Source organism: Haliaeetus leucocephalus, unplaced genomic scaffold, assembly GCF_000737465.1.
Source record: "Haliaeetus leucocephalus isolate CR32 unplaced genomic scaffold, Haliaeetus_leucocephalus-4.0 Scaffold395, whole genome shotgun sequence".
Classification (NCBI taxonomy): Eukaryota; Metazoa; Chordata; class Aves; order Accipitriformes; family Accipitridae; genus Haliaeetus; species Haliaeetus leucocephalus.
The window spans coordinates 4,928,169-4,943,078 of NW_010972831.1; the positions used below are offsets into that span (position 1 = coordinate 4,928,169).

Below are 14,910 nucleotides of genomic sequence, written 5' to 3' on the forward strand. Positions count from 1 at the left end.
AAGCGTTTCTCCTTTAACAGCCCCATTCAGCTTTGCTGCATCTGCCTTGGTCATAGTCCAGCTAGCACATGTAGCCACCTCCTGCCATTTGGGCAGGGTTTGACTCTCTCCTCCTTTCATTCCTCCCCTTCTGTATTATCTTTGGCTGTGTTTCTTCTGTTAATCATGGCTGGAAACAAGCAGGGTTTCACCTGCAGGTCTGGCAGCGTTACAAAGTGGTTGCAAGCCACATTTATCCTTACAACAAAGAATGTAATCTCTCCCCTCCTGCTGGCTGAAAATGAACCAAACTCTGGATAGCACGAACAGACTGAAACACACAGCGCTGCAATACAGAGAGAGCCGGTCCCAGAACACTTACTGGTATGTGACAGCTTGCACTGCAGCTCGGCATCCATGACTGCTACCTTTCATATGCCTCTTATGAGCCAGAATTCCTGTAGACAGATGTGGTGTATCCTTAGTATGACTGTGCCATCGGGTTGTTAGCCATTATTAACTACGGCCTGAGTCACCATGGTCTTTAGGCACATTAAGTGCCTTTGTGGATCTGAGCCAAAGTAATTTCAAGGCAAAATAAAAATAGGACATCTCCCCTGCCCCCCTGAAAAGAAAGCTCTGATGGTTTCTATAAAAATGTGAAGTCAAAATGGCAGAGGAACTTTCTGCAGCAAGTGCAGCTATAGCTATTCAGCTATCACTCATTACTGCTCTGATGTACATAGGATGGATGTGTTTTCCTCATGTTGTTCAGATTTTGTATTTGCAGTAACTGTTATTTACATACAGAACGCTTAATTTACCACCTACACAACCTGGCTCAGCCTGTGCCCCATTACTTCTTGTGGTGTTGTGTTCACACGGTGTATCATATGAGACCACGCTGTACTCGAGGAGGAGCCCAATCTCAGAGCACGGGCAGGGAGTCACAGAGCTGGAAGGAGCTGGTTCCCAGCTCACTGGCTGGTTTGTGGAACAGGGAGCAGCAGTCTCCTTTCCCCTGTGTCTGATGTGGACAGCCTTGCCTTGCCTGCCAGCATGAGGTGGTCGACTTCTCTGAAATGGGTTGATTTAAAAGCACAGCAACCGGGGTGATTGCTTCCAAAGATCCTGCATTGCAGTAAGCACAGTGGAAGTGCAGACCTGTCATCAGCCTCAAGGTGCTGAGGGGTCCCTGCCCCAGTCCCTGGTACAGGTTTGCCAGTGATGAATCAGAAATCGCTGAGCAGCCAGCTGCAAAAAGCCACTGCAGCGTCACGCTGTCGGAGGCCAACTCTACCAAGCCATGCAGGCACTGGAAGGGCAGTGGGGTTAGTCAAAGCACAAGCAGAGCTAAGAAGGTTTAACGGATTGCTAAGAGACCTGCTGGACTGTTTGTATCCCCACATCACAAGCACACAATATTACAGATTAGTTCAAACATCTTCAGAAATCCCAAGAATAGACTAAATAAATAAATGAAACTGAAGTCAACACAGGCTTCTTAACATTTATTAATTAATCTATCAGTGCAAGGCTGCTAATTAACATCATGCCTGGCTGCAGCGCAGGAAGAAATCTACCAGCCATGGTGAACATTTGACAGCCTTGTAGATACAAAAAATGCCAGCTACACAGCCGGGAGGGTACACAGAAAGCACATCCGCCTGTGATCCAAATCCTTCATCCTTCATCCTCCTCCTCAGCCAGTAAGATGCTTGTGAGCTGCTCCTCAGAGACAGTTAGTTCCTGGCAGGCTCCCATGGCCTGACTGAGGTAGACGGCAAGTATATGTTTGCACTGCAAATAATAGCGGAGCCAAGTTAACAGGAGGAGCAACGCAGGAATGTCATGCTCTATCTGGAAGCCACAAAAATCCATCCTGGCCAGAATGGGTCTAATGAAGTGCTCACCCCTCCCAGGAACATGGTTCCCTCTTGGCATGCCAAGCCCTGGCACAGGCTGGTGCTCCAGTTGCCCCAGGTTAGTTCTGCCATCAGGATAATAAATACAGGGATCTGACACACAGCGAAGTGTTACTGGCTCCTGATGCCCTTCCCACAATTGCAGAGCAATTGGTTACCCTGAGCCCTTCCTCACTGGCACCAGGTGAACTGCACCACTTCATCAGGCAGACTCCATGTGGCAGTCCCATTAGCAGCAGTAGCCCTTGTTCCAAGAGACCAGGGATTATTCATCTCTTGAAAGTCAGAATAGTAATCTGTAATTAAGAACAAAAGTCCTCCCTAGCCCTTGTAAGGCCTAGCTCCACCCAAATACCGCGACTCCCAGAGGCCAGATTATGCAGTGGGTCAGGCACAGCCTGCGTGGCCAACTCAACACACATGCGTTTGCTCCCTTGGAAACTTCAGCCTGCTCAGGTTCAAGGAGCAGAGCACAGCCTTCTCCCCCGCTCCCTGTCCTGGCCCCAAGTTAAGGCAGACAACTTACCAGAAGGCTCTCGCTCTTCTGCAATACAGTAAAACCAAAAGCAGGACACGTGCAGAAGTGGCAGGAACTGTAGCAGGTGTAGAGTTTGCCTGAGCTCCCAAGGACCTGAAACAAAGGCAGCCCGAGGGGGCAGGAGTCAGAGACAGCATTTGCTTTTAATTTCTCTAACTTGGCCTGTATCTGGCCCGATGTCCTCTCCACAATCACTCACAGGCACGCAACAGGCAAGCAGGTGCTGCAATACAAAAAAGTCCCCAAACACTGCATTGACCCATCTAAGCTTGAAGCTCCTCGGCTTTCTCAGGGTCTCTGTACACTTCTCTCCCTGCAGGCAAGGAAGAGCTCCTGTACGTACACCGGTGCCTGCAGCAGACCTCAGCTCCAGTGACTTATATGCTACTAAGAGATCAGGAAAAGGGCAGTAGCACAAAGCTCTGTCCCCTGATCTCCCAAAGCCGGTAGCACAGTGAGGTGCCAGCCCCTCCAGCGAGCTCCCTACCCCAGTACTGGCAGATACAGGATAGCTGAAGATGGCAAACCTTTCTTGTCACAGAAAGCTCATTTATGAATCCAGGGCCACCATGGACCTGGGGATGGAAAGACAGCAGCAGTGAGCACTCGCAGTGAGGCCTTTTCTAACCAGTTTCAGTGGCTGGAGGCTGCAAAGGCTCTTGCTGTTCTGCTCCCCAAACCAGCTGCGGCTATTGGAATCCAGTTTTGTCTGAATAAACAAAGTTGAAGTCTCCAGAGAAGAAGCCTCCCTGCTCCATCTCTGGTTTGCGAACAGCACTGCCTCCTTTTCCCACATGCTGTTCCTCTGCAAGTCTGGTACTGAGGCATATTTCCTCTGCACCATGGGCACGGGATGCAGGCAGCCAGGGGAGGGAAGCGTTCGTTTCTAGCATGGCAAAGCTGACAGGCAAACTGTGAGCTGTTGGAGCTCGCTGCATGGTATAGAAAAGCCAAGCTATGGATTATTTCCCTTTTGCTTTCTTCAAGACTGGAAAATAGCTTTTAGAAAGCTACTTTAAGAGCCAACTGCTCTCCCCTCTCCTCTTGCAAGGGAAGGTTCCGAAGGGACAGAATACACTTGCAGGCTTTAAGCAGAAACCTCTGCTCAATAGCAGGAGCTTTACTAATGCTCTGAGGCCTAAAATGAGTGCACCCCATGGCCAAAACACAATTACCACAGAATATTTGCCATGATGTGTCTCATATCTGCCACGGTGAGAGCAAGTGCTTTGTGTCAGCTCTGTGGCCTCAACAGCTGGCACTAACTGTTCGTGGATATTCCAGAGAATGGTGGGGATTTACATGGGTGTAATCACCAGCAGTGCCCTCCTCTGCACACAAGCCCCTGGGCTCTGATGGCACACCACACTCCTCTCCTATAGCAGGCTTTAAATTCTGGTTGGGTTTGTGGCACACATACACCTAAATCCAAAGATAAACACAAAAAAGTGAAAAGAGAGTGGAGTTCTGCAGAGTGCTGCTTCCCCCCAGGATGCCCACTCCTAAATCCCTCCAGAGGAACACTGTCCCTCCCGGTCCAGAGCTGCACTTGCAAGGGGAGCCTTCCCCTGTCTCCTGGAGTTCTCTCTGCACTCCTTGGCTGAAAGGTGACATCCACAAGTTTAAGCTCTCCCACAGAAGCGCCTATGACTCATAATCCCCCTTACCGCCAGCAGATTCAGGACACAAGACTCACATTCCTATTTCAGGGTAAACCATTCTTTTTTCAGTCTGGCCTTTACCCTGGGCCCTCCTTACACTCCAGGCTGAGTTTGTTTCACTTGTGATAAGTTTGTTTTTCTCTAGCCCCTTTGATTGTTTTTTCCAAGACGAAGTATTCCGATGGTGCCTTTCTTTCAGAAGTGTTTTCCTTTGAGGAGGGGGGGAAGACACAGACGCTGCCAGATTTGGGCTGAGTTTAGCGTTCCCCCATCCTGACCTAGATGGCAAGAATGCAGCTTCTGCCTAATAAGGCAGAATATAAAATCCAAAGACCAAGAGAAAAAAGTGCCTCTGCTTCTGGCCAGCTGCAGCCAAGCCAGGCACTGGGGTGCTCTCTTGGCCCTGAGATGCTGTGAGATTTCCTTCCACTGCCCTCATCTCCAGGTGCTTGCTAGCTGCACAGAGAGGAAAAATCACCTTGGTGGTGGTGTCCCTGCCAGCGTGCATGTGGGGATGCAGAAGGGCCAGCTGTGGCACCATGGCAGCTAGTACTGCCACCGGCATACAGCTAGGCAGCACCACAGTCTCTGACAGGACCTGATGCTCAAATCCTTCACGTTGGGGCAGGCTGCCATATGGTTCTAGGAAATTAATTAAAAAAGACATAAAAAAGAAGAATCCAATAAAAGTGCAGGATGTGAGCAATGCAAGTGACAGTTGGCAGGAGAGCTAAAGCACTGCCTCTCCCCCTGCTAACTGGCTTCACTCCCACAGCTCACAGCATTTCTGCAACTCAGGCGTAGCTAACAGGCACCCCAACCGCCGCCTGCTCACCACTTTACACATGCTGAATCCAGCACAGCTCCACCATCAGCCAGCATCCACCATCTCTGCAGCAGGTGAGACTTACTTATCCCTGACCTGGAGTTACAAGGGTTGGCTTTAGTCTGCAGCGTAGGCAGGTATTGTACAAGCTCTTCTGGGATGATTAACAACTCTGAGGTAACATCAGCCCTTGAATATCCCATCAGCGCTATTCCTCTATTAAGCAGCAAGGGCACTAATGCCTGAGCATTAAAAGACAAATCATAGTTTTCACTTGACTGAGGGCTTTTCTCTCATCTCAGTTCCTGAGGGCAAGAGCTGCCTACACTACAGGCTGCACTCCTAAGGCCTGTCTGAGCAGAGCCATTTTCCCCTGAAGCTGTACCCAAGGTGTGCTGGGTGATATGGAATGCAAACAGCATTCTAGCCCGTGAAGTATCAACATCTCAGATTTGGCTATGACAACCCAAAGGAGTTTCACAGTAGGACCAGCCTCATGGCCTCAAAGAACAGTTCTCCAGATCCAGATGCAAATGAAAGCACCACCTCACATTCCAGCTCAACCACATCTGGGTGCAAATGGCAGAGCTGACTTTCTGGGGGAAAAGTGAAAAGGATGACTGCATGTTGTCCAGGCAGCCATGGATGCCCTCCCACTCCCCACTGCACTGGGCAAGCTTCTCTGCTGAGGGAGAAGTGCACACAGCTGGGATACATACCTACACCACACACACAGATGAATGAAGAGCCAGTCATGCTACCTAGCTACTCCTAAGTGCAGTATCCCACTCAGTGTTTCGGTTTCTCCATCCACAGATTGCGTTCCTGTCACTGCTCCAGGCAGCGGCCTCAGGGGAGGCTCTGCTCTTTATTTTTGCATCTCAGACAGCTGTGCTGAGGAAGGATTTCGCAATGGGACCAGCCTCACAACCCCAGAGAAAATACCTCTTCAGATTCCTCTGTTAATGAACTCATCAGCATGGCCTTAATCAGCAATCACACTCCACTAAAGAGGAATGCTGCTCAGAAGCACACATGTACCTGTAGGGTGCCTGTCAGCTGGGAGGACACAGGCACTAACCCTCGGTGATGCAGGGGGGCCGCTCAAGTCACACCCATCAGCTACAAAGTGCCTGGCTGAAGGCTGGGCTTGTCCTACATTAACTCCTGGTGACCAGCCCTGATTTACCTGTCCAGGGGTTCCTTCCCCGCAGAGGAACCGGCAGCTCCCTCTACCTGCAGAGGCAGGAGGTGAGCAGTTCTGACACTCTTTTCCAACATGCACCAGTTGAGCCAACTGTTGGGGCCATCAGTAGATATTCATCAATCAGCAACTCCCATTCAGTGACTGCAGGATTGCCTCCAGCAGGAATTTTTGGCCCCTCACTTCAGTGGGGAGAGGGCTGGGCAGTGCGGAGGGGTGCCTGTCTTGCTGCAGCTCATGCAGTTTGAGGCAGCACTGTTCAGCAACGACCCTGCCCAGACCAGAACAGGGTGTCAGGACAGCACCCAGCACATCCAAGCCCTCTTGCCATGCTTCTCTGAACTCCTCCATGTCTCACGAGGCTTTCTGCATCTAAGAGATGAATATTAGGCCTCTTAAGATGCAGATAACTCTGCCATGCTACAGAAAAGCTGTGAGCATGTGAGCACATATTTAGGCTCCCTGGGAAGACCAGAGACTCTAAGCAGTCCCTGTCATCCTTCACACAAAAGAGTGCTAAGTGAAGACTATATCCCAGCCTGCAAAGCTCTGCCTTAGCCTGCATGGCCCGACAAAGCTCTGCAAGGAGAACATGACCATTCTCTGCCCAGTGGCATATTCAGCTGAGCAAAAGTAAAAAAGGAAAAGCCTTTAAGCATTCAATTAGTAAGGCAGCTGCTTATAAGGGTCCTGGAAGCAGTGCTTCTTAGGCTCTACCAAATAACCACAGGCAAGCCCTCAACTCAAATCAAAGGCTGTGTTCTTGAGCCCTGTATGTTTATGAATCATGCCTCTCTGGAGGGGCCGATCTCCTCTCCAAGGCCCCAGAAGCAATAAAGACTCCACGTGCAAAATGAGCAATGCAAGCTCTGAACATGTGAAAAATGCTTGTGTCATTACCCAGGCCTGGCTTCACAGCTCTTCTCTTACCCTAGATGACCCCACAAGGCATCTCAGCACCTCCAGTGAAGGAGAGAAGGCCCTTTGCAGGGAGGATATTTGGAAATGTTCCTCTTGGCTGCTGCAACAGTGAGCAAAGAGATTCCCCCTTCTCTGGTGTGTGAAAAGGCACAGCACCAAGTTCAGCAATGGAGGGGGCTGTGCTATCTGAGGGGGTTAGTAGTGCTAGGTAGAAGGAATTGGGTGCTTCTTCACCAAAAACTTACGGGCACAGGGTCCCACTGCTTATACAGCCTTAGGTAGGGCACAGCACACGGTGCGTCTCTGACTGTGACCCCATGGGCTGGATGGAGCTGGTCAACAGCTCACAGAATGGACAGACTATCCCCAACAGAGATGCCACGGGTGCTGTCGCACAGTAGAGCAAGGAATCGTGCATACCACAGAAAAGTCAGAAGTGCCAATAGCTCCTCTTTTTACCTAATGAGTCCCAGCTCCATCTCCAATCCCGTGCTGTAAGGAGTTTGACCTTTAGGGCTAAGGTGAGCTCTTCTCCCTAAAATGCCATTTTATAAAGATGCTTCTGTGATTCACAGACTTGGCTACAGTGAACTAGAATGAAACTCATGGATTTGGCCAGCATTGCTTTCTCCCAGGTGGCAAGGGTCCTATCGCCAAGTAAAGGTCAAGAGCGTTCAGGATACTGAGGATTTGGAGGGCAACAGGGAAAGAAATGCAGTGATGGAAGATAACACTGCTTTGTGTACAGTTTGTTAAGAGGAAGAACTGCCTTTCCTGGATAGGATGAAAGTAATAAAGCAAAATCAGCAATCCCTGGAAAACTTCATTCTAACTGTGATACCCACAAACATGTAACAAATTGCCTCTGACTGGCTGGGAGCCACAAAGAAAATGGTAGTGTACAATGCTGTTCTTATTCTAGTCCATGGCTACTGCTCTCCAGTGTCACTTCAGAGGTTTGTAAAACAGTGATATTCTCTCCATGCTTATCCAAGTGCCCTTCCACGTTCTGCAAGTTAAGAAAATATTGGCTCACATGTCAACTGGAAACCATCAGAAAGTAAGACTGAAGAGGACTGTGTACCTGGTATGCAGTCCTTCCGCTGGGGGACACGACTCGGGTGACAGAACGCTGATCCACCAAATCCAAAGCTGGGACAGCAGATGGGCCAAATATGAACTTCAGCCTGAAAGAGAACGTGTCTCTAGTTAGGTGACACCACAAAAGAAAACCACCTGGCTTAGCCTTAATCCATAGGATTTAGCCCTATGGAGTCCAGAAGGCCTGTAGTCAAAGGTTCCCATTGCCTGTCAAAACCCCACCAGTAACAGCTCCATTAAGTAAGTTACTGTGCTGGTTTTGGCTGGGATAGAGTTAATTTTCTTCATAGTAGCTAGTATGGGGCTATGTTTTGGATTTGTGCTGAAAACAGTGTTGATAATACAGAGATGTTTTCGTTATTGCTGAGCTTACACAGAGCCAAGGCCTTTTCTGCTTCTCACCCCACCCCACCAGCGAGCAGGCTGGGGGGGGGCACAACAAGTTGTGGGGAGTACACAGCTGGGACAGCTGACCCCAACTGCCCAAAGGGATATTCCAGACCATATGACATCATGTGCAGCATATAAAGTGGGGGGAATAAGAAGGAAGGGGGGATGTTCAGAGTGATGCACGATGGAGCCCTGCTTTCCTGGAAGTGGCTGAACACCTGCCTGCTGATGGGAAGTAGTGCGTGAATTCCTCATTTTGCTTTGCTTGCGTGAACAGCTTTTGCTTTACCTCTTAAACTGTCTTTATCTCAACTCATGAGTTTTCTCACTTTTACTCTTCCAATTCTCTCTCCCATCCCACCGGGGAGGGGGAAAGTGAGTGAGCAGCTGTGTGGTGTTCAGTTGCCGGCTGGGGTTAAACCACAACAGCGACCAAGCAATGAAGTGCATTTGTCATTCTCAGCTTGCTGGCTTTCACCAAGTGACCACCAATCCCTGCCCTGTCCCTCTGAGAAAATCCCAGGACTCAGTCCTTAGGGACAGCCTCTACTCTGCCAGCTATTCAGAGCTGGGTTTTGATGTTCTTAAGAGAACTTCCAAAATTCCAAGCTGCTCCCAAACAGCCTCAAATTTCTTTGCAAAATCCCACTGAGGTTTAATTACAAGGTATTTTAAAGATTTTTTTTTTACACAGGACATTACAGCTTATGTGTTTCTTCTTCAGCACTATGACCCAAACGCTATTCTGGCTGCCTGCTGCACAAACAGGACATGAAGTGGTTCCTGTCCTGAACTAAAATGAGACAAAGTACATCAGAGACACAGAAGTGAGATTGTTTTAGTCAGTCTCTATGACTGTGACACAGTGTTAGCCATGTAGGTGAGGAGCTATCTTTGAGCAGCATTTCTGGCTTGACAGTCACTTTACAGATCACTGATTATTGCAAAGGAACTGTAGGCGAAGTGAGAGACACGGGTTGTCCTTACAGTGATCGCATCAGCCTTTTTGTTAGTATTCCCGTAGTTCTTCTGATACAAAGTCTGTGTAGACAGAGCACTGGTGCTTAACCAATTTATCAAACAGTGAATCTAGACTCTAAAACTGGAAACTTTGCTTCTGCCCAACCCCCTAAATACACTAGGTCTTCTTCAGGGAAAACTGCACCTCTGGCAGCAAAAGCAAGACATGCTGGCAAAGAGAAGATGAAGGAAGGAAATCCTGGGAGATGCACAGTGCTGGGGATCCAACAGAGGTTACAGGCAACAGTGTCACACACGCAGCCCAATTATCCTTGTTGCAGTAAACTCTGAAACCCTCACATGAGCACGACGAGCATAAAAAGGGATTTTAGTGGGGGCAGCACCAGGTAAACAAGAGCACACGGAGGCAGACTTGCTAATGCTAAGGGGAAAAGGAGCTCGTGCTCTGGGATACCTTAACTGTACATACAGGCTGTCCTGGATGAGTTGCCCTGGGTCAGATTATTGATCAGTTGGTCTTGAATCCCACCTCCAGTCATGGCCCACACATTGTGCCTCAGAGCAAGGAGAGAGCAAGGATGATAAATAGCTCCTTAAGCAATAGGAAATGCAGCAGTAGGGCTCCTTCCTCATCCCAGGGAAACTGGTTTAAACCCTGAAGAACAAATGAGTCACTCTGTAGTGATCGCATCTCCTCTATCACAGTCACAACTGTGATAAATTATTCTTTCTCTGCCCACCAAATTGCATCCATAGGAAGCTAAAGACCATTCAGAGAAATACTGAAGGCACATCACTGCACATGGAGCCACCAGATAGCAGTAGTTTTACATCTGTAATCCAGCTACCAGCAGGGCTGAGAGACAGCAAACTTCTTCCGGATAAACACCCAGGGACAGCACATGCCTTATGTCACTTCACCCTCCCTAAAACCCCTTTCCCTTTCCTTTCCTTCCAAGGAGGACACATCACCATGCAGGGATGCACTACTGCACAGCATTTATGGATCAGAGAGTGCCTGGGACGGGGTAAAGACAATATTAGACAGGTTTGCTAAGATACACGTTTGCTTCCTGCAAAACTTTGCCTTTATACGACTCTCTCCTCAGCCTCGGTGCTGTGAGGCAGCACCGTGGAGGTACATGTTGGTCTCTGGCTGCTGCTGTGCATGGTGCTGTAAAATTCCACAGCAGCAAGTGGAGAAATAAAGAGCTGTGAGTCCTGAAGGTGCAATAATTTCCATCTACATACTCATTGTCTGCATATCCCTGCAAGGAGGTTTTTATCTCCTGCTGAAGCCTTGCGAGGGTATGTGATAAGCTGTATGTCAAATATGGACATATGTACCTTTAGCCTATTGTCCAGACAGCTCACAGGCTTAAAAGTTATTCTAGACCTGTATATCCAGCTGCTCTGAGTGTGTTCCAAAGAGCTCAGGGGCAACTCAGTTAACTTTACAGACCTTTTATCTGCTGAGAAAAATCTGTGTAGTCTAGATTAGTTACAAGCGTAAACAACAAGAAAATCAGCAGTGATGAAAAGATAGTACAAAACACAAGGAGAACGGGACAAAGCAGAGGAACATTTCCAACTCCAGTGAAGACACAAAGAGCCAAGGCAGAACCCTGGCTTCTCAGCAGCATGGCTGACCTATGTGTCTGAGTCAATCTCATTGATAACAAGCCAAGCAGACAGACTTATTCCAGGAAGACCAAAACTTCAGTTGCACAAACTCAAGGCAATAAGGATTGGCTTCATCTGAGGACTGAGAGGAGGTGGGTGGGGGAACACTCAACGTAAGACATTCCTTGATGATTAGGTTTGGGACTGTAAGGGGGCTGAGTTTAATGAGTTTCAGTAACTCTTTCAAATTTGAGGAATTATTTTTCCATGTATATAATTCGATCAGTCTAACAGGAAATAAGTAATGGGAATGCCCAAAGGAAATTCAAGGACTTCAGAGATTTGGAAGAGATTCAGAAATTAAATCAGAATACTTCTGAGCTGCTGGTCACAGGGAATTGATGGAAATCTGACTGCCAAGAGTTAACACCCAACCATTATTAAACTTAACAAGGGAATTTCTTTCCTCCTCTTTTCTTTTATGGCAAGAAGGAAACAAAAAGTTACACGAGACTTGTCAAATATAATCCCACTCTTCAAAGGCCATTGTGGTCCCAGAAGAAGGAGCCTGCATGCATAACTTTCACAAGTGTTATGTGAGATAACTTTAGACCCAAAGATATTAAGGCCTGAAGGGTTCCTGGTGATCTCCTCTCCTGGCTAAATTACAGGCAGGCAGGAACACAAAGTTGAAGACGAATCTGAAAAGCCTTTCTCACTGTGATGGTGCCTTTTCTCTACCTTTAACACCTATTAGTGAGGGCTGTAGAAGTTGTGAAACTTGGATCTCTTAGGCGACTGCCTGGGAATGACTGAAATATTCACAAGCTTCAGTCAACGCAAGGATGATGAAGCTGACCTGAGACTTCTTCTAAACAGAAGAAAGCTCTAAGGGCAATCTTCAAGTGAACAATTCCCTTGTGCAGAGAGATGATATGTTCACTTCTCCCTTTCTATCACACATGCCCATGACTCAAACAGAAGAAGGGATCTCAGGATGCTGCTGTGCTCACAATGATATCAACACAGCGGAGATGGGGCACTCCAGCGGCATGAATCACTCGAAAACACAGTCCACTCTCACAGAAATCTCATTCCAGATCTGAGGGTGGACTTAGAGCTCAGGTTAAATGTTCTGGGTTTCTGCATGTTTAATCCACCCAAATTAGAGCAAGTCATCACAGGAGATTCAGTGATACAGAGATAATTTCAGGAATCTCTGGAAAAACCCTTGAGATTGTCTCTTTGGACCTTCATTTCCACCACCAGCAAAACCACGTAGCAACTCTGCATGAGAAACGTGTACTGGCCAAACACAGGAAAAAAATAGTGGTACTATGATGAAAGCAGATTATCAGCTGCCCTTTAGCAGGACACCTGGGACAAGAACTGAAGCAAAAGATACTTACCCCAGCAGCAGGTCATCAGGGACTGCAACAAAAAGAAAAACAAAGCATGATTTTGCTGAATTTCCTCACTGTGAGAGACACCAACATCACAAGAAGGCTAGTGTCTCCTTAATGTACCCCCAGAGGTCACACAGGACTGCAGTGCTCTAGCCATCCTCTCTAGCCGCCAAAAAGCAACAAGGAGCAGCAAAATGATCTGCTATGGTAGTGCTAAGGCACTTACCAAGTACAACAATCAGAACCAGAGGGATTAATTTTAAAAAGAAATGCAGAAGCCCAAATATACTTACTTTTATAATATCCTACTTTTAAAAGCATTCAAGAAAAGGCATGCGGCCTCAACATCTTACTCTGCCACTTTAAGAAGTTGGTTAAAAATATTGGTTTCCCCGAAACTTTCTTGGCATCAGTTGAGAACTCTGGCATCAAAACTTTAAAAATGTTGTTCTTTTCCCAGTATAGTCTTGCAGGGCGTCACTAGTTTATAGCTCTTAATACAGCACATAGAAACATAATGTCTTCACTTATGGGAACTTCTTGTTAAGATGGAAAGTTACACTTAAGAAAATTAGTCTGTTGTAGCTAACAGCTTAGGCTCTGATCATCCAATCTGATCTTTCTGTTACCACTGATGGGACACAGTATACTATGTCTCTGTATTCCACTGGAAGATCAGGACTTTTGACTTTAAAATCCTTTGTTCCAACAATTCAAAATATTCTCTATGACTTACGCTGTTGGTTTGACTTTTCCAACTTTATTCTAATTTAAATCTCCAAAGTGATCGATCAGTTTGTTTCTGCAGTTATGGCTCAGCGTACATCTTAGTACTATTTTGGTGCTTTAAGGAGAAGTATACCTTAAAAGGAATGTTGACCTTTTTTTTTTTCCTAGTTTACAACAGGATTTATAAAGCTCTTTTTAAAAGTCACATGTAGATTTTGGATCTACTCTAACCTGATGGGAGCCATACTGCAAGCATGCCAAAAAGCTGTCAATGTGGTCACTCTGACAGTTTCGACACTAAGTCTCTGCCCATTCCCCACTCAAATGTAGTGCTCAAACAGACTTCTCTGAATGTTTATTTGGTTGGTTTTAGTGCAGTTAAAAATATTCCTTAAATAGACACTTTCCTAAGGAAGAACCATTCTGCGCTACTTATCAAGTAAACACAAACAGTAATATTCTTTCAGCACAGATTACAGAACTACGTTAGTAATCCAGAGTGCAATGAAGGTAATTGTTCTTAACTAGCTGCTAGAATTGGCCAAGATTTAACTGTTGGCTTATGTTTGCTTCATTCAAGCAACAGGAAAGCTGTTCTTTGCCCTAACACAACACCCTCTGCCGGTCAGTCATGAAACATGATTGGGTTTATGAAGATTTCCCTTTCAACTCTAGTCTTGAAATTAGTGAGTCTATAAAAACAGCAGTACAGTAGGCACAACTAAATGCCTGCCTGGAAGTATGTAAGTTGTCATCCCTCAAGTGCAACCACTTACACTACAAGCTCTAAGCAATCAGCATCACCTTAGGTCCCATGTTCAAAAAAGTGTCCAAACTGGTCTAATCTTTGAAAGGGCTTGACTTTGAGAAGGGGGCTGCTCCTCATTATCTGTGCTTCAAACACCTTTGTGTTGTCTCCGGACAGGGACACAAAAGCTGGAAACACCCGATACAACTTGCCACTCCTGAAAGTGAAGGCCACCCCTTAGGCGACAGTCTGCAGAAGATACAAACAAGAGGAGGCGAACAACCCTCACTGCTACCTGAAGGTTTGACCACGCCAGTATTACTGGCCCACCGCCCGCTGAGATGGTTCTGTTTTGCTTTACGTACCGTGTGAGGTCTCCTGAAAAGCCTTTTTGATCTCTTTCAAAAGCTCTTCTGCTACTGCTGGCAAGGTACTATCCACCTCATTGGCACTGGCCTCATGACTGGAAGCAAGACAGAAGGGAACAGGAGACGGTGGGAAATCGCTAGAGTCACCGCAGATACTATAAACCAGGACAGTTTATCTGGGCTGTGCTCTTCTCTCAACCCCGCATCGTGGCCAAGGAAGGGCATCCTCAGCAAATTTTAAAATGCGTTTTTGACGCGTTCTCGGAACAAAGGGTTTCTCAGAAACACACGGGTGTCTCTCAGATACCCCCACGTACAAACAGGTCCCGTGGAAGGGGACCGGGGGCGTACAGCTGGTAACAGGACGAGGCTCTGGCCTGGAGCGTCCCGGCGCTGGGCCATGGCAGTTCCCGGCAGAAGAGGACGCACAGCCCACCCGCCGCCCCCGGGGCCCGCCACCCGCGCTGGGGATCTCTCGGGGAAGAGGCCGGCGGCTACCAGGCCCCGACA

The 14,910-nt window shown here is 47.5% G+C and overlaps 1 protein-coding gene across 2 annotated transcripts in view; it reads right to left on the reverse strand.

The window, feature by feature from the left end:
• Positions 1-392: 392 nt before the first annotated feature.
• The window catches only part of ZSWIM7 (zinc finger, SWIM-type containing 7), a 14,678-nt gene continuing 160 nt past the window's right edge, over positions 393-14,910 (reverse strand). Inside the window, exons 2-7 of one of the 2 annotated variants that reach the window (XM_010573696.1) lie at positions 14,398-14,495; positions 12,559-12,580; positions 8,139-8,241; positions 2,431-2,535; positions 1,647-1,779; positions 1,493-1,609 (exon numbers count right to left, since the gene is read on the reverse strand). In XM_010573696.1, coding sequence (XP_010571998.1) covers positions 1,663-1,779; positions 2,431-2,535; positions 8,139-8,241; positions 12,559-12,580; positions 14,398-14,495 — 445 coding nt within the window. In that variant the 3' untranslated portion in view covers positions 1,493-1,609; positions 1,647-1,662. Of the gene's footprint in view, positions 438-1,492; positions 1,610-1,646; positions 1,780-2,430; positions 2,536-8,138; positions 8,242-12,558; positions 12,581-14,397; positions 14,496-14,910 lie in introns of those variants that run through there. The other variant, XM_010573697.1, reaches the window with a different exon arrangement.